The sequence below is a fragment of the Lineus longissimus genome, chromosome 3 (genome assembly GCF_910592395.1).
Source record: "Lineus longissimus chromosome 3, tnLinLong1.2, whole genome shotgun sequence".
NCBI classification, from domain to species: Eukaryota; Metazoa; Nemertea; class Pilidiophora; order Heteronemertea; family Lineidae; genus Lineus; species Lineus longissimus.
The window spans coordinates 13,498,651-13,517,129 of NC_088310.1; the positions used below are offsets into that span (position 1 = coordinate 13,498,651).

General features: G+C 41.2%; 2 protein-coding genes across 2 annotated transcripts; one reads left to right on the top strand and one right to left on the bottom strand.

Moving 5' to 3' along the window:
- Positions 1-6,492: 6,492 nt before the first annotated feature.
- LOC135484928 (putative nuclease HARBI1) lies at positions 6,493-9,019 on the bottom strand. Its single transcript, XM_064766637.1, has 3 exons — positions 8,004-9,019; positions 7,559-7,787; positions 6,493-7,002 (listed from the first exon to the last, which is right to left on the bottom strand). Coding segments are annotated over exons 1-3 (1,077 nt in total). The 5' UTR covers positions 8,851-9,019; the 3' UTR covers positions 6,493-7,001.
- A 1,224-nt stretch (positions 9,020-10,243) lies between these two features.
- On the top strand, positions 10,244-17,569 carry LOC135484793 (uncharacterized). The gene is made up of 5 exons (XM_064766476.1): positions 10,244-10,402; positions 15,544-15,633; positions 15,981-16,058; positions 16,297-16,386; positions 16,947-17,569. Exons 1-5 carry the CDS (start codon positions 10,327-10,329, stop codon positions 17,567-17,569), a joined length of 957 nt encoding a protein of 318 aa, XP_064622546.1. The 5' UTR covers positions 10,244-10,326.
- Positions 17,570-18,479: the final 910 nt, after the last annotated feature.

Below are 18,479 nucleotides of genomic sequence, written 5' to 3' on the forward strand. Positions count from 1 at the left end.
TAATATGTGGTTTTCTTATTTCAGAATGACCTTCTCATAACACTTGGCTGTTTTGTATTAATTATGTAGAAACTTGAATAAACACTAAATCACTGTTAAACCGTGACGAATTAATTTTAACTGGATAACATGTAACTATAGTAATCCTTGGTCCTCCATAACTAGAATTAATAATGATACTCTCTTATGCTTGTATCTAAATGTTTTGTAAACTTCACGTAGCATAACGATTATGCTTTGAATTAATTTGAATAAAGAACTTTGAAACATATATGAGTTGAGTAGAGATTTAGATAGACTGACTAAAACTCCTGTTATTGATTAAGGGATTATTCTGCCCTTTTGTACCATTCTAGTTGCAAACATAGTCTTGATATCTGCGGTTTGGTTTGACGACTCTGCCAGACCTTGTAACTATAGGTTGACTGTTTGTTTCTAATGATTGTCCAATGTTAGTGTTTTCATTTCTGATGGTTTCCTCATCTTCTAGAGTAGTTTGTGGAAATTGTTCTTTTATTGTTCTTGTACTTCCCGTTGGGACCTTCTTTATGTGACTCCACTTTCTCCTTAGAACATTTCCATTTGAAGTCTGTACATGGTATGATCTGGGTTGATCTGCTTTTGCCATGATCTCTCCTGGTGTCCAGACTTTTTCATTTTGGATACGGACCTGATCTCCAGGTTTCAGCGGTTGATACGGCATTTTTCTGGAGTGTCTATCATGCATTGTCTTGGCGACATTTTGCGTTGCAAAAGTTTCTCATGCACAATTTGACTGTCCGGTTGGTTTGTTTTCAATTTCTCAGCTAGTACTGGAAGTTGCGACCTTAGCCTACGACCTAGGAGTAACTGTGCTGGTGACTCCATGTCATTACTGCGCGGCGTATCGCGGTATGTTAATAGCGCTAGGTAGGGATCTTGTCCCGCCTCTTTTGCTTTCTTTAACAAGTTCTTGACAGTTTGTACAGTTCGTTCGGCTAATCCATTTGCACGTGGATAACGCGGACTAGAGGTTTTGTGAATGAATGACCATTTATCGGCAAATTCTTTGAATTTTCTACTGGTGTATTGCGGACCATTGTCAGTTAACAACGATTCAGGTATGCCATGCCTCGCGAATGTTTTCTTGATGTGATTTATCACTGTCTCTGAAGAAGTGTCCTCTAACATTTCGACTTCAAAAAATCCGGAGTATGCATCTACTAACTATGACTAAATAGTCCTTGCAATGAAAGTAGAACAAATCACTAGCTGTTTGTTGCCATGGTCTGGTTGGAGTTTCATTCGGTTTCAATGGCTCTTTCTGCTGTTTGCGCGAGAATTTCTGACAGACTCCGCATTTCGATACTTTATCGGTAATATCGGTTAGCATACCTGGCCAAAATAGCAATTCTTTTGCTCTGCGCATACACATTTCTGTGCCTAGATGCCCTTGATGAATAATGTCTATCATTTCAGATCTGAGCGAACGCGGTACAACTATGCGGTCGCCTTTGAATTAAGGAATTGAACCCGAGGCGGAGGACCTTGGTTGAGTTACCAAGACACTCGAGGGTGGAGCTAAAATACAGTCCAAACCCGAGCCGACAGGCGAGGGTTTGGACGAAATTTTAGCTCCACCCGAGAGTGTCTTGGTTACTCAACCAAGGTCCGAAGCCGAGGGTTCAATTTCTATTCTAAAATACCTCAAACTTAAAAAGATAGGCCACGAAATAACTTGAATATGTGCGAATTTGGCAGATTCCATCCATCGCCTGCCCGGAGCGCCGGTAGCGCCATTGTTTACATTATGTTACGGCAGCGCGTATAGGAAGTCCGGATCGGCTCGCTCAAGTGATGCTAAAATCCGCGCAAATGGGCTATTTGGAGCGTTTTTCTCAGCAAATATGTGTAGTGCTCATTAAAAAACTTAGGGTGGTTGATGCTTCCTTGGCTGATTTGTGTTTGAAGCAGTGTTTTGAGAGCCTCAAACTTCTGAAGTGAGCTGTGTGCATGGTTTCCACATTTTAGTGCAACCCGAGGGAACTTTGGTAGAGCATCTTGGTTGCGTGTCCAAAACACTCCACTCTCAGAACGAGGCTTATGCATTTTCCATTTAAAAGTTGACTTTACGGTACCAAGGTATTTTAGAATACCAGTCCTTCAGCTACATGATATTCGTCTTGGTCTTGCCAATATGGACCTAATGAATTGTCCAGGCTTCTTCTATGTTCAGGAAAACCATTTCTGATTGTTTCCTGTAGTTTCTGAAGTTCAGTGTCCTGAGCTGTTGCGATTTGAAGCTCTTTTAGTTTCTTATCGGATACTGCTAATGAGCTAATGAGCAAATGAACTTGAAGATTCACTTCTCTTTCCATGTCACTTTTCTCTTGACCGGGAAGATTGGCTCTCGATAGTGTATCTGCTACTACCAATTGTTTTCCTGGGACATGCACTAACTTGAAGTTGTACTTCTGTAGTCGCAGTAGGAAGCGTTGTATCCTGGGTGGTGCTTTGAATAGCGGTTTTTTCACAATTGTTTCTAGCGGCTTATGATCAGACTCAATGAGAAAGTCGCGCCCATAAACATATTGGTGAAATTTCTCACATGCGAATGTTGCGGCTAATGTTTCCTTTTCAATTTGCGCGTAATTTTGTTCGCATGATGTTAAGGCTCTGGATGCGAAAGCAATCGGGTGGCGTTCCTGTAGCAATGCGGCTCCTATTCCGTCTTTTGACGCGTCGGCTGTGACAGTCAGTTCCTTCTTAGGATCATAGTAACTTAATACTGGAGCTTCGGTTAGCTTTTGCTTTAACAGTTCAATTGCGTTTCTTTGTGGTTCATCCCAATGCCATTGAGTGTCCTTCTGGAGTAACTCGCGTAGCGGTGCGCTGATCTGCGATAAGTTCGGTATGAACTTTCCAAAGTATTGAACCATGCCAATGAATCTCATCAATGCACTTTTATCTTCTGGATGTGGCATTTTGATGATCGCCTCTACCTTTGTCGGATTAGGTTTTACACCATTTTGTGTAAGCATGAGTCCTCTACATAAATGACCTCTGTTACACCTACGATGCATTTGGCTTGTTTGAGTTTGAGTCCTACTTCGTGAAGACGATTAAGAACTTTGCGCAATCTGACATCGTGTTCTTCTTTAGTATCTGCATATACTAAAATGTCATCGACTGAATTACAGCATCCTTCCAGTCCTTCCAATATCTGTGCTAGTATCTTCTGAAACACCTCAGAAGCTGAAGATATACCAAACGGTAAACGTAGAAAACGAAATCTACCGAAACACGTGTTGAAAGTTGTGATTCTTGAACTCGCGTGGTCAAGCTTAATGTGCCAAAACGAACTCGATGCGTCGAGGACAGAGAAATATTTCGCGCCTGCTAGTTTTGCACTGATATCTATGGCAAGCCAAAGCGGAATTTATTCAAGACTTTAGAATTACCATTCAAGAAGTTAAATATAAGTTCAAGAAGGAAATATATGTTCAAGACTAAAATATGTTCAACCTTGAATCAAATGTTTTCAACCTTGAATAAAATATGTTCAACCTTGAATAAAATATGTTCAACCTTGAACAAAATATATTCAACCTTGAACAAAATATATTCAAGACTCACGTGACCATATTCAAGACGCACGTGACCACAAAATTGATGACGTAGAGCGTAGAATCTGTGGTACTTCCGATGCGTTCTGTTTCACGACAGGCATTGCGCATTTTGAACCTATAATTTGCCTGATATGTCTGTGAAACATGTATCGACTCTGACATTCACTCGGCATCCATGTCATGATGTGTAGGATTACAGTACATGTCAGGTGTAGGCGGCTAGGTACGTGTACAACCATGTGTCAAAACCTCGTGCGAACAATTCGAGCTCCGAAACGCAACACAAGTACCATGGGTTCGGGAAAGTCCGGACGCGGGTTCGGGAAAGTCCGTAAAGCATCAAAACATGAGCAACTACGTCATCAATTTTTGTGGTCACGTGCGTCTTGAATATGGTCACGTGAGTCTTGAATATATTTTGTTCAAGGTTGAATATATTTTGTTCAAGGTTGACAATATTTGATTCAAGGTTGACAATATTTGATTCAAGGTTGACAATATTTGATTCAAGGTTGACAATATTTGATTCAGGATTGAACATATTTTGGTCTTGAACATATATTTAACTTCTTGAATAGTAATTCCACGGTCTTGAATAAATTCCGCTTTGGCTTGCCATAGATATCATCTGCTGTTGGTAATTCGTAATGTTCACGTCTAATTGCTTGATTAAGCTCTTTAGGATCTAAACATATTCGCAAACTACCATCCGGCTTTTCTACGCATACAATAGGATTGACCCAATCGGTGGGCTCATCCATGCTTTTGATAATGTTCTGTTCTTGCATTTTTGACAGTTCAGCTTTAAGTCTAGGTTTTAAAGCTTCCGGCATTTTCCTTGGCGGATAAATCACTGGATTCGCGTTTTCCTTGAGACTTATGTGATGATCAGGGACTTTGAAACAACCAATCCCATGAAATAAATCTTCGTATTCGTCAAGAATAGCTTGAGATTTGCTATCTGATTTCGCAATGCGTTTGGGCTGATTGGTTTTCCCAATCGTAGTTTCGGTTTCAGTTTCAGAACCATTGTTAGTGCTAGATCTCACATCGTAAATGCGTTTCAACAATCCTAGGTGAACACTTGACTTTGCTCCCAGAATAGCTTCAGTTTTGACATTAGCTACGATGAATTCGATTAGATAATCGCGGTTTTTATGCGTACATGTGAGACTACACTTGCCACGAACTTTGATTTCCGATCCGTCGTATGTTGACAATTTCACGTTCCTGACTTGTGACAACGCTGGCGCTTTCCGAATTTTACGAAACATGTAATACGGAATTACGTTAGCCTGTGCTCCCGTATCTATTTTGAATAGCATTTTGTCGCGTTTTGGACCTATTGGCAGTTGTACATGCCATTGCGCTTCATTATCATGCATATCTGATGATTTCGGTTTTGAATTGACTGTTCCAATGAACAATTGTTCGAACTGTTGCAAGTTGTCGTCATCTTCTTCATCGTATTGACATACTGCATGAACACTTTTCCCGAATTTTCCTTGATGGCTACGTTTCGTAGATCGACAAAATCTTTCGTAATGATTTTTCTTTCCACAACCCCGGCATGATTTTCCGTATGCAGGGGCCTTATTCATGAAGCCTTCGTAAAATTGTTACTAATAACGATTTACGTGGCTCGTAGTAAGACTTTAGTAACTGCCAAGTAAGACACTACGTCTTATTCACAAAGCATTATCATCGATTTATTACCGTATTACTTATTAAACCCTTCGTAGGGAAATATTATCAGGTACGCACTTGAGGTGATCTGTATAGAATTGTTACGTAATCCACTTGAGCTCACCTCATTGACTGTTTGTAATAGGGGCATCGAGTATTTATACAGTAATTGGACGTGCTTACCATCATTTGATGGATATTCGCCACCCTGACAACATCATGGAGAAAACCAATAAGAAGAGGAAGACCATTGTCCCACCACCCGAGGAAGGAAAGAAGACCGTTGTCCCACCACCCGAGGAAGGAAAGAGGAAACGGGGTGTGAATTTTTCCCCAAATGAAATTATAAAGTTAGTTGATCTCGTGGAATCGAAGTGGTCCGTGATCAGCAGCAAGTTTTCGGATGTCATTACGCTGAAGCGGAAGTCCGACACGTGGAAAGAAATAACCCTTAAGATCAACAGTGTGGCAAGCGTCCGGAGAACGACCGAAGCAGTTCACCATAAATGGCATGACCTGAAATAGAAGGCAAAACAGAAGGCTGCAAAAATCAATGTACTGACCAAGCGGACCGGGAACAAACCCCTTGGCGATGATGTGTCCGAGTTGACGCAACTCGAGCAAAGGATCGTAGGCCTAATCGGTGTCGAAATGATACAAGGAATCGCTACTGGTATGGACACAGAAGAGCTGGACCTACCTGAAGATGACATGAACCAGCAATACCCGTTTTCCCCGTCTGTCACAGAAGCCGATGATGACGAAATTTCTTATTTCGATCAGAATGCGTCACTCTCACTTCAAAAATCGAAGGTAGGTTGGTAGTCTGCGGGCGCTCCAGTTTCCTGCATTACATTTCGCCCGATTTGTCTACAGATTCAAAAGTGCCATCTTAGGCGCTTGGCTCTTGACGAGATATTTCATCCTTACATAGCATTCAATACTTAATTCTATCAAATGTATTTTCCAGAGAATTCGTAAGGTTACAGCAACCGTCACGCGCCCGAACGATAGCAGCTCAGAAGATGACACCCGATCCCCTTCGCCGCCGCCAAGTCCTGTCCGACAACCCAAGAGCTGTCGTCCCACTGCTGGCTCTTCCAAGGCGTCTTCAACTGGTTTGTCTGTCGCAGCAAAGAAGTCATTGCATACATTCCATACCGTTGAATTGCGGAAATCACCCGAGGGAAATAGGTTTTTGATTACTGGAGGCATAAGCAGTGATAAGGGAAGATCGCAACTTTCCAGGTGGCTGCACAACGATCTGTGCAATGCTTTTTCTCATTTGCTTGTGTCGTTATTAGGAAAGAAAACGTATCTCCTGACGTGCCCGTTTCAGTACTGGCCTTCTATATGAGAAGGAAGTAAATAACAACTAAAGACATACTAAGACCTCACTCATGTTTAATGGCTTTTTGCATTTAAGTCTATCAAATGTATTTTCCAGAGAATTCGTAAGGTTACAGCAACCATCACGCGCCCGAACGATAGCAGCTCAGAAGATGACACCCGATCCCCTTCACCGCCGCCAAGTCCTGCCCGACAACCCAAGAGCTGTCGTCCCACTGCTGGCTCTTCCAAGGCGTCTTCAACTGGTTTGTCTCTCGCAGATAAGAAGCTTTCACATGCCGTTGAACTAATTGATGTGGAGAAGGAACGGGTCAAAATCGAGAGCAAGCGACTTGACGTGGAAGAACAACGGCTTCATCTGGAAGAAACAAAGGTTCATCTCGCAAAAAAAGGCAGTATGGCTATTGGAGGTACTAGTGGATGCTGTTACGGAAACCAGCGAATCCCAGAAAACTGGCTCAAAACCAAAGGAGTACAAGTCCAGGTCATCGGCATTCTCTGTACTTGAAAAAATGGCCAAAGGAGAGTGACCTACATATATCACGCAATTTTAAAGTGATGTTGTTGCTGTATAACTGCTACATTGTTTGTTAGATAGATAGTGAAGTAAGGAATAACTGATAAGATTGTGCTTTCATCAAAATCGTGTTGGTTGTTGGTATGAATTTATACCTTGATCACAGTACATTGTTCTGTACAAACATGATGTTTATTTGTTGATGAAAGAAGATCGTTGGAATTGTAGTTTGGCAGTCTCGCCAGTAATCAAATGCTCTACAACCTTACTGTTTATCGTTGTTGATTGTAACATGATGTTGAAAACGTCTCTTGTTACATGTACCACCATTTTGGTTGTACACATCAATTAAAATGTTTGGGTTAATTGGAAATAAAGTTCTGTTTTAAATACATACTACATATTCCTGAAATGCTGATCTATCAAGCGTGCCCTTTCTCCAACACCTCTTTCTTCGACATCGACATCGAGGATTGGTCTATTGTTGACGTCATCATCGGGATTATCCACATTGGCTGGTGGGTCGTTTGGGACAGGGAGGCCGTGGTTTTCACAGATGTTATGTAGCACAGATGTTGCAATGATCACCGAGCAACACTTCTCGGGGCTTAATCGAAGAGTTCCACCTGCAAAAAAGGCATCTTATTAAAGAAATGAGAATGGGGAAAGTCAGTCGAAATCGAAATGGAACTTGTACTGCAAAGCAGTCTATGCAGCAATGTTATGGGGTGAAATGCTGCAGCACTGTCTGAGAATGGCTATAATAGCCATTTGCAGACAGGTGCTGTCGGTGTCTAGAAACTGGCGATCTCTCCTGATTCACCAATAAGGACATAATTTACCTTCTTTGTGCAAGCACCTCCATCGGTTTTTCCATCTTCCAAAGGTTCGTTCAATGATGTTTCGTACTCGCCTGTGGTGAACGTTGTATTGTCTGTCCGCTGCATCTGCTGGGCGGGAGACTGGGGTCATGAGACAGGGTCTAAGTGGGTAGGCACTGTCACCGAGCAAGTATCCTCCATCATTCAGGCCGCGTTCCATCTTCACCTTTAAATTGCAGTTGGACCAGATAAACGCATCATGGGTGGCACCTGGCCATCGGGCTACTATATTTGAAAATTTCAAATCATAAGTACAAATCCCCTGCACATTAATGGCATGCCACTGTTTCCTGCACACGTATGCATTCTCGTTTACGGATGGACATTTGATCGGAATAAGGGATCCATCTACGCAGCCAATAACGTTCGGAATCCGATGGCGTTCTGTATAAAATCCTTCCTTCTGACGTTCTTGCTCAGCAGCTGTTCGAGGAAATGTTATGAAATGTTTTGCTTTACCCTGCAAAGCAGTTGCAACTCTGGTAATAATCCTTGATATCGTAGGTTGACTCAAGCCATTTGACATGTCTCCATTGTCCAACTGCAAACTGCCAGTAGCAAAATATCTAAGCGCAACGCAAACTTGGAGAGTTGCTGGAACGGCGTGCGAGCGCAGCGTATACGGGGCAATGTCATCCTGCAACAGGTCGATAACTTCGAGAAGGACCGGCCGAGTCATCCGGTATCGTCTGTACAAATCTACGTCATCATAGACGTCAAGCGGTTGTAGACGATCTCTAAACACACGCTGCCGTCGTAAAGCCCGCCTTGCTTCCAAATTTTCCAACACAATCAACGCCGCAGCCATGCTCCTTGTGTAAAAATGTGTCCAACTATCTAAGCATGGACTGATAACACGCTAAGAAGCCCGAACACCTCACGTAACACTAGTAACGACTTGCGAAATAGATTGAAGTTACGGGTGCTTCGTGAATACCGCGTAATTCGCTAATAACGACCTAGTAATACGTAAGTGCTTACTAGGCCCTAAGAAGGCTTCATGAATAAGGCCCCAGGACATTGTTTGGGAAGATGTTGCCTACCGCAATTTCCACAGTCATTGCCTTGACCATGAAAATTAGACGTTTTTGAGTCTTTGGACTTGGTTCCTGCCGTCTTTTTCGACCACTTGTTGATTTTGTTTACACTCGAAGTACCCGTATGTACACTGCCATGTACACGGCTTGCACTGTTGCTTACGTTCGCACTTGCGGACGTCGACGAACTCAGGTTTTCTAGATGCGATTTTGACAGTTCTGCGGCTCGGCAAATGTCAATAGCTTTGGATAAATCTAGTGTTCTTTCTCTCAGGAGTCTTTCTCTGACATTGTTTGACCTAATACCATAGACTATTCGGTCTTTTATCAATGAATCTGAAAGAGTTCCGTACTCACAAGTTTTTGACTTGTTGCGGAGGTCCGTGAGAAAATTATCGAATGTTTCGCCGTCCAGCTGTATTCTTGAATTAAATACGTGCCTTTCGTAGGTTACATTCTTCTTCGGAGTGCAATATTGTTCAAACTTCTCCACCAGTGGATCGTATTTGTCTTTTTCTGCGTCGGTAAACACGAAACTTGTGTAAATTTCGACGGCTTCTTCTCCGATCGAGCTGAGCAGGGTCGCGCACTGCAGATCCTCTCCCTTCGATCGTAGATCTGTGGCAATTCGGTACCATTCGAATTGTTGTCGCCACTTTCGCCAATTCTCGGCGGTGTTACCTTCCACTCTAAGTGGTTTTGGAGGTTTGAGACCTTCCATTGTGGTTTAAATCGGCCAAACTTCTGACACCATGTTAATTGATTGAACTCGGAGCAGGATTCAACCAGAAGCGTCTGCTTTATTGAGCATGCGCATTAGGCATATAGACGTTACATAATACATGAATAGGTGGCAGCACCAGACGGTGTGTAGATTCAATTAGATTATACTGACAATGGTCACTGGCATCTGCTTCAGTTATTTGGAGTTTTTTTGTTATTATTGTTTTATTCAGAAATGTTGGCGAGTATGCAATGTCTGTTGACATGTATAATTTGTGGCAAACTGTCAGTACATGTAACAATCAATCTTGGACTATATTGTTTTAACGACGAAATTCGGTGAATTTGACCTGTTTCAATCTTCATGCAGACATTTCATTCACACATGTACTTTTTCAATTTTCAACTAACCTTTGCAGTTTCAGTACAGTCCAAGACGAAATGCTGGATTTGCATTGACAGATGGAGAATGTTTAGAGCGTCTCTGGTCATACCTGAGGAATTTTTCAAAGATTACCAAGGAAATGACACCAAGTCATCGTGTTGATACCCTGACAGATGCCCTGATTCATTATGCCAACAGGAATTATTTGAAGATCGGTAAATATATTTTCTTACAAACTGTAATTTGATTGGTGAATTGTTTGCAATAGCTATTAATTGATCTGATTGGTGGTTTTCAGCTGACTCAATCTGAATGAGCAGCTCGTCTGAGGTCTGCTTTTAAGGTTTCAGGATTAACCAGGCTTAAATTTAGCAGTCAGATTTTGATCTTAACAATGATTTTGATCAGACTTGCTGCTTGATATTATTTACATGTAATTTGATGATACAGAGAGTCGCAGCATACAATACATGCATGCAAGTAGTGTCATTGTTTGGGATATAATATGTATAATGGAGATGCCTCAGTAATGATCATGACATTGAGGTGATTCATGTGGAGCATCAGGATCTTGCATACCACTTCTTATCCTGATAAAATTAGGCTTGCAAAAACCAATATCAGCTTGGGAGAGTTAGGACTAGTGCCGCCAAGACCAATACCTTATTGGCCCAATACATGTATATGTACGCAATGTTGTCTGACACCTCTGGCAGAATGTCAGTTTTGTGTGATACTTGAAAAGTGCAATGACGTGCTCATGACAAATAGGTGGTGGCATTTTGTTTTTGTCATTCTCTGAGAGTCTTTTTACTTTGGTGTGTTTACCTGATATACGTAGACGTATGGTCAACAAATAGAGGTTGAAAGAGACTTACGAGATACTTTCCATGTTCATATATTTCATCTGAGCATCAGGCCCTTCGGCCTGTTGTTATTTTGAAAATGTTAGGTGGTTCCCCTAGTAAGAATACATGATGTATGGTACCAGTTATTGAAAAGGCCTCACTTCATGCACTTTCAAGGTCACATGTGTCAATTGGAGCAAATTAGCTGTGCCGCTAGGCTTAGTAATTTGGGCACATATCTTAACCAAAATGTCTGTTCATCTTAAAGGGGCACCTGGAGTATAAATAGTGTGGGAGGGGATGATAGCATGCAAATGTCTGCCTGTTACCATCATGAAGAGAGCTCCTGGGCTTTTCACAATGTTTTAAAAAAATTCTTTGTCACTATCAAACACATTTGAATGAATTTGATATCAGACACTTATGAATAACATAGGAACATGATGTATTAAAATCAACCTGAGAAATCGTCTATGTTATGAGATTATGGAACTTTTTTACACAGCACTGTTGAAAAGCCTTGAAGTTGAATTTACCAGCTTGAATCTGATTGGTTATAGCCCTGGTGATGCATTATTTACAAACATTGAGCACATGGCTAATAATCATGAGTGAGCATGCAGGAAAGAACTAGATATGCTGGAGATCATGCATAATAAAGAGTTTCCTACCAAAGTGATTTTGGTCTGTTTTCTGTATCCTTTAGTCCATAAGTATATATCCTTATCCTACTGAATTATATATATTTTAATCCTACTGAATAATGGACATTGTATATGATACTAATAATCCAAGTCTATAACTATGTGATGTCACAATCCTACTGAATATTGTTTTGTTTAGATGATCCATGTCTATGATAGGGTAGTCTACTCAATTCTATAATTCTAAAGCATATATATTTGCTAATCCGCATAAGTATTATGATAGATATCCATGGTATCTATGATTGAAACAAGGAGCAAAATCCTAGAATCCTCGAAAATTAAAACTGTCACAAATTTGTCAAAGTGCACTGTAAATTTCAAAATCGTCCAAAACACCTTCTCAAAAAAATAATGTAGTCTATCTATCAGTGCTGCTGAAACCTATTGCCACTTATGGCCCATGTATGGAATCCCTGGCGGATTTGGATAAAGATTTCTCACAGTCTCCAAAACACAATCTGGCATCACTTCACGACATGTCCAAACTATTGATGGGTCATCTGCCATATACTGCTGTTGCATCTGCTGTTTTTTGCCAATATAGAGAGGATGGTTCCAGGATCCCCGGTCCTCCATCATTTTCCAAAATTTTTTGTAAAGTTGTTTCCTGATCACATTATTTCCATTTCTGGGTGCTTGTCCATTTCCCAGCCATCTTTGTGGATGAGTAGTCACACATGGAGAAGAATTGCAATGTTGGCACATATCTGCCCCTGGCACAGGAGCAATAACTGGTTCGGATAGTTCATGGTCCTCCTCCTGTGGTTGTGGTGGGGGTGGATCAACTACACCACCAGGCACAGGCAAAGGTTCCAGCTCATCATTATCTCCTTGAATATTCCCCTCATTCTGTATATCATCTTGCAGTGCTTGATTCTCCTCATTTGGAGGATGGTCTAATTCAACATAGTCCCAATTATAGAAATTAAAAAAAGCATGTATAGCTTCCCTTTGTTCAGTAGTAAGTGCAAGGGAAACAACCTTCAATTCTTCTGCCATGGTGTGATCTACAATCTACTGACTTGAACCTGGAACAGGCCCGCCAAATTCACTATGAATGGGACAGTCCAAGCGTGGGGGGTGCATGGATGTGTGCATCCACCTATCCAGAATCTCATCACGGTAGTCATAAGTTTTTTTCACCAACACTGGCTTCCCCACTTGTCGCCTTGGTGCCTTGGCATCAAACACAAATTTGACGGAGGTATGGTCACGGTTAACATTCGCGTTCCAGTCGATCAAAGCCAGATTTGTCCTTGAGTTTGTAGGACCTCTCTCCAAAGACAATCCTTTTGTCGTGAAATTGGAGGAGGGCGTTGTTGAATGATTCTACGTACAGTGTGTCTTTTGATCCAGCATAATTTTGGGGTCTTTTATATATGTCCAATTTGTAGAGATAGTCTTTTAGCAATTTCTCTGTGACTGGGTCCGTAATCAGTTTCTTCGAGGGCTCGTAATGTTCCTCCTGGCATCGCGAATCTTTGCTGCATTTGCTGTGGTTGCCTTGATAATGGTCAATGATATTACCAATCCCAGCTCTCAGTTTCTGTTCATCTGCGTCACAGTTTTTAATGCACCAGTACACATGCGTCTTAATCGACGCAGCTTTGTCAGCTAGCTGTTGATGCCATTTTTTCCCCATGTCCTTTTTTGGGCCTTGCGTTATCTTCCTTACACTCTTGGCAATACCCTTCGTGGTATGCCAGATGTCTTCGGCGTTTCGTGTTTCTTTTCTCTCCTCGGTAACAAACTTTGTTATGCTGTTGTTGTGATCATGACTGTGATAACGTACAGGAACTTGTTGGTCATCGAGTACTTTATAAATCTCTTTCACACCGATAAGCTCATGTCTTTGTGTCACAGGATCATCCACCGTCTTCGAAATGGTAGCGATGTGGAGCACCTTGTGGCTCTGGTCGCCAAGGCAAACAACATCACTAAATTCGGCATTCTTGCGCCAGCAGTGGCGAGCATCTGTCGAAATATCTATCGCTTCTACACCATTTGCCATTGAAAGGCTACTTTCCATGAGGATAGCATCTTGTTTTGACTCTTCAGCCTGTTGCTGCACAATCGGACAATAAGTGTCCATAAATCTGTTCAGGGTTTCTGATGATAGCACTCCAATATCAGAGCTTTCCACGAATTTGGTGTATTGCACTGGCAGTAGTCCTGATGTAAAAAAGCCATGGGCTAGCCTCGCATTGACTAGAAACTTGCCACCATTCTCAACATGTGGGGAAGAGGTCCAGTGGAGATTGTGCTGCTCCGTTCCTTGGCATGCTAAGGTCAAACAAGCTGTGTGACCATCCCCTTCTGAACTCCTTCGTGTGCAGATTGCCCTTGCAATTTAGGGAATGGGTCTGTACCCTGCCAATCAAGTTCCTGATAGAGGACCCGGTACAGACAAAAAGTGGCTGCTTGATATCTTCTCTTGCACAAAGCTGGTAACTGGGTGTTACTTGAGGCACAGTTGTGCTGGTCATTGCTGGTGATGAAGCGTCATCATTTTCATTGTGAGTCGCATTATTTTCCACATAAAAGTCAATCACTTCATTCAGGAATTGATAGTTGGAGACCACTGAACATATCCCTCCACCAAGTTTTGCCTTTATCCTGTCCATTTTGTTAAAAAAGTTCACCTTTTCTTCATCGTTTGCGCAATAAAAATTCAGTCCTCCTTTCACAAGAGCTTTCTTCGTCTCAGTTGCCTCATTTCTCGATCGATTGGTACTTTTTCGTTTCCTCGAATGCTGTTGGCGGTTCTCATCACGGAATCTCTCCAGGCCTAGGTCCACATCCCGGACCCCTTCACTACTAGCAAGAATGTTCATTTCACTTTCCATTGTTGTCATTTCAACTTCTACTGCAATTTTGAGGGCTTCAGTATAACAGTTATTTAACCTATCTTACCCAGAAATTGTACAGTCCGGCTAATTACCAGTGTCCTGGCACAGCCTGATGCAACAGGATGAGAATAAATAACTTCAGATAGCAAGTTTATAAGTACCCCCTGGCAACTGACTTCTGTAAATTTGTAATGTGATTTTATTGCTTCTTGTCCAATTTTAAGAAAATTAGATTAAACAAAAACAATGAACTTTTACATTGATGAACAAGGCAAGAAGCTGACAATTTGCTTGACCTTTCTTTGGCTTATGAGTAAGAAAGTCTGGCCACATGTTCAAACTATTTCAAAAGCTGTTGAACTAACTGAACATAACCACACTGCTCAAATGCAAAACCACTCAATAAATACTGTAGCCATGTGGAAATTTGGCGGGAGTGACATCACAAGATAGCATGACAGATACTCATCAGCTGTGAACGGCCAATCAGGTCAGGTTAGATACCACATGCTGTGTTTATAGAACAACCTCCAGATTGTCCACTAGTCACCAGTACCATATGGCCCTTTAAATCAAACCTGCATACATGTACGTACATGTACACCCTGTTATCTTGGGATGTTATTTGGATTGAATCGATTATACTAGTACTTTCATTATTCCTTTACTGCCAGTTGCCCTGAATTATGATATCATAAGTTTATCTATGAAGCACTGCACAAGATATTTCACAAACATGTTGGATTTGACTTGTCTTTCAAGGTCACACATTTCTAATAACATAACTTTTTGTGACACTTGCTCATTTTTCAGCTTAAGTCCAACCGGAGAACACAATGGCAGTTGGCTGTTTCTTGAACAATTTGTTTTCAGTTGGCGTGTCGTTTGGTCAACTTTATGTACATGATTGTAACTTAAAATAAAATCTTGTATTCATTGTTTATCTTTGTAGGAACATTCCTTAGTTCCAAAATGGAGAAGGCCAAAGATGTCGCGATGACTTCATCAAAAGAACTGACCATCCTCCTTTCAACTATGCAAGGTACAACTCACGTCAGAACTAGAAACTGTGGGGCTGCTCTCTCACATAGTTGTCATGCATCAAAGACAATACGTCTTGGTAGCCTTGATCTATTCATCCTGATGTTTCCACTATTTAAATTTCTCCAATGGAACTGAGCTACGCAGTCTCTCACACCACAACATGGTGTTGTGGTCCCAAGAAATATTTCTATACCAAGCAACGGCACACCAGCTGGGATATACGATCTTGGATTGTTGGAACGCCCACTATCAAGATTGTGCACAATTTGCATCTTTCCAATGGAGTTTCTTTCTGTGTTGAGTATTTTTTGGCAGTGATTTTTTAAACTTTTATCTTTCTTTTAGCAACTACGGCTGATGTGAGAAATTGGATGTTGGTCGAAGAAAGATCCGCAGCGTACAAGAGACATGAAAATTGGCCAGGTATGTGTATTGAAAATAGGATAATCTCTTCTCTTTTTCCCAGGACAGGCTGCCTAGCAATTTGGAAAGAATATAAGTAATATTGAGTCTGTTGCGGAACTGTTTCTCCATTGTGTGCTTGCTCTCACAAACAGTAACCTTACAGAGTATTCCAAGTACTTGTACATGTAGTCAAGTAAAATTTTGACACTGCCTTTGAAATTCCTTTTCTCATTACCGTACATGTATATAATTTCAGCGAAATCAGGAAAAGACAAACTTTTGCCTCTTCTCCATCTACACTGCACTGAAAGAAAAATTCTGTTGGAAATGATGAATAAATATGCAGGTAATAATGGCTTTTTGGTGCTGTGTCCAAATTCACTTTGTCAGATGTTGCCTGCTGACGAGTGTGATTGTTTTATGAATAATGCCTTACTCATAGTGTCTTTTTTTGGGTGTTTCTTAAGCACTTGGAGGTGTTAGACTATTTCTGCTCCCAGGCATGATGAGCTTGGTTTTTACGTGCCACTACGTTTAGGCCCTAATGGGGTCTATCTTCAGTCGGAAGTAGTCCTTTGCAAGACAGTCATGTTTCTTTTACCCTGGTTGAGTCTAGCTTGTCTTGGCATGGTCATTAGATACAAGAAACCTTGGTTTTATATCTTATTTGAAGAACTGCAAGGAGCCAGGCATGTTGAGAAGTGTTTACCTGGCTTCTCGTGGGAGGGCGTTACTGATTTTCATATGTAAAGTTTGCGGTGTTAAGATTCATTGCAGTGATCTAGGCTGTCACGATGTGTACATGGGGACCTCCAATTTTGTGAACCGTCATTTGAAAGTAATTTGGGGATTTTTTTTAGGCAAAGCTGTTGCAAAAAAAATTTTGTGATTTCTTTATATTTCCAGTAGGCCAGGCAATTGCCATACGACTGCAGAAGAACATCAATAATTCCAACAAGGCTATTCGATCCTTGATAGCACAGGTGAACAAGGAACTGACTCCACCTCTGACATATGAGGAGGCCATTGAATTCAAGTTTCTCGTGGATTCAGATCGCCCCTACCAAAGGCGAGCTGCCAATGTCCTCAATATGAAGGAGAGAGCTGAGGAAGAGATTGAGCTGCTCAAGAAAGAAATCGCCAATGTTGCCATGGTTATGCGTCGCCAACATGCTACACTCATTTCTTCACTGTCTTCGTGTGACTCCTCGGATTCATTTTCAAGAGGAAGGAACTCTTTGATTGTGTCAAAGATTGTTTTGGTTGAAAGACAGTTTTCAACATTTAAGAATACATGTGGTGCGTATGTTGAGATTCAGCAACTGACGGATTCGTTTAGGGACAGGATTCCTTACACCCTGCTAGAAGTGGACGATATAGGATTTTCTTCAGATGATTTGACCTCTATCCTGGAAGAAATACGGGCACAAGAGGCTGAGGACGATATTGTCTCTGATAATGAAAATGAGGATAAGGAAGATCTTGATGAGGAGTATTCTCAGAACCAATTTGATTATTATGAACATTAGGATTGGGTAGTCTTTCTAATTTCTTCTGCTACTCTGTGCGAACTTTTTTTTAAGAGCAGAAGATGAAACTAGTCTTGTCTCACAGATTCAGTGTCCGTAATAGCAAAGCGCCTAAGAGGTACACATAGTTTGCTCAGTCATAAATTTCCCGGATCATTTCTTTACATAACTTTACATGACCTGTATTGTTTGGGGCTTGTTTAGGTTGAAAATTGGAAAGACAAGTTCATTACTCCACATGTAGTTTCAAAGAAGATAGAGTTTAAATACTCATCACGACATCATGGGTTAATCATGACGCCTTCAAAGGACTGTAAGAACATAATGATGATAATTAGATTTAACCGCAGGTCAATGCTTCTACATGCAACTAGTACATGTACATGTAATACAATATTGTGTTTGACAAAGTGAGCACTATGCTGCAGCTTCTTGGGCCTTTCCAAAAACCTTCAATTTTTGGGGTTGCAGCTGTCATTTCTCGTACAGAATGGTCCTGCATAACTATGAATGTTTTGTAACAATGTTGCTGTCATTATTTTGGAGCAAGGGGACTTAGTTTGCATTCTGGCTGTCTTGGAATAAGCTTCCTCGTGAACTGAGATCACTGCCAGGAGGCAGCTAAAACATCTGCTTTTGTGGACAGTATTTTGGACAGGTGGTGCTTTGAGTGTGACGTTATCATGAAAAAGGGCCATATAAGTATTCTTTGATTAACTGATTGGTGCTATTTGTTAATTTATCATTTATGTCTGCGACATCAAGGGCTTCGAGCAAGTGATATTTTCAACCATAGAGGGCAGCGAAAACATGAAGTTTATTTAGGGCTTTGCTATTACTAATTGTCTGGGAAAATAGAAATGCAGTTGTACACAATGTCGTAGTGCAGTTATATACGAATTGGTTGAAA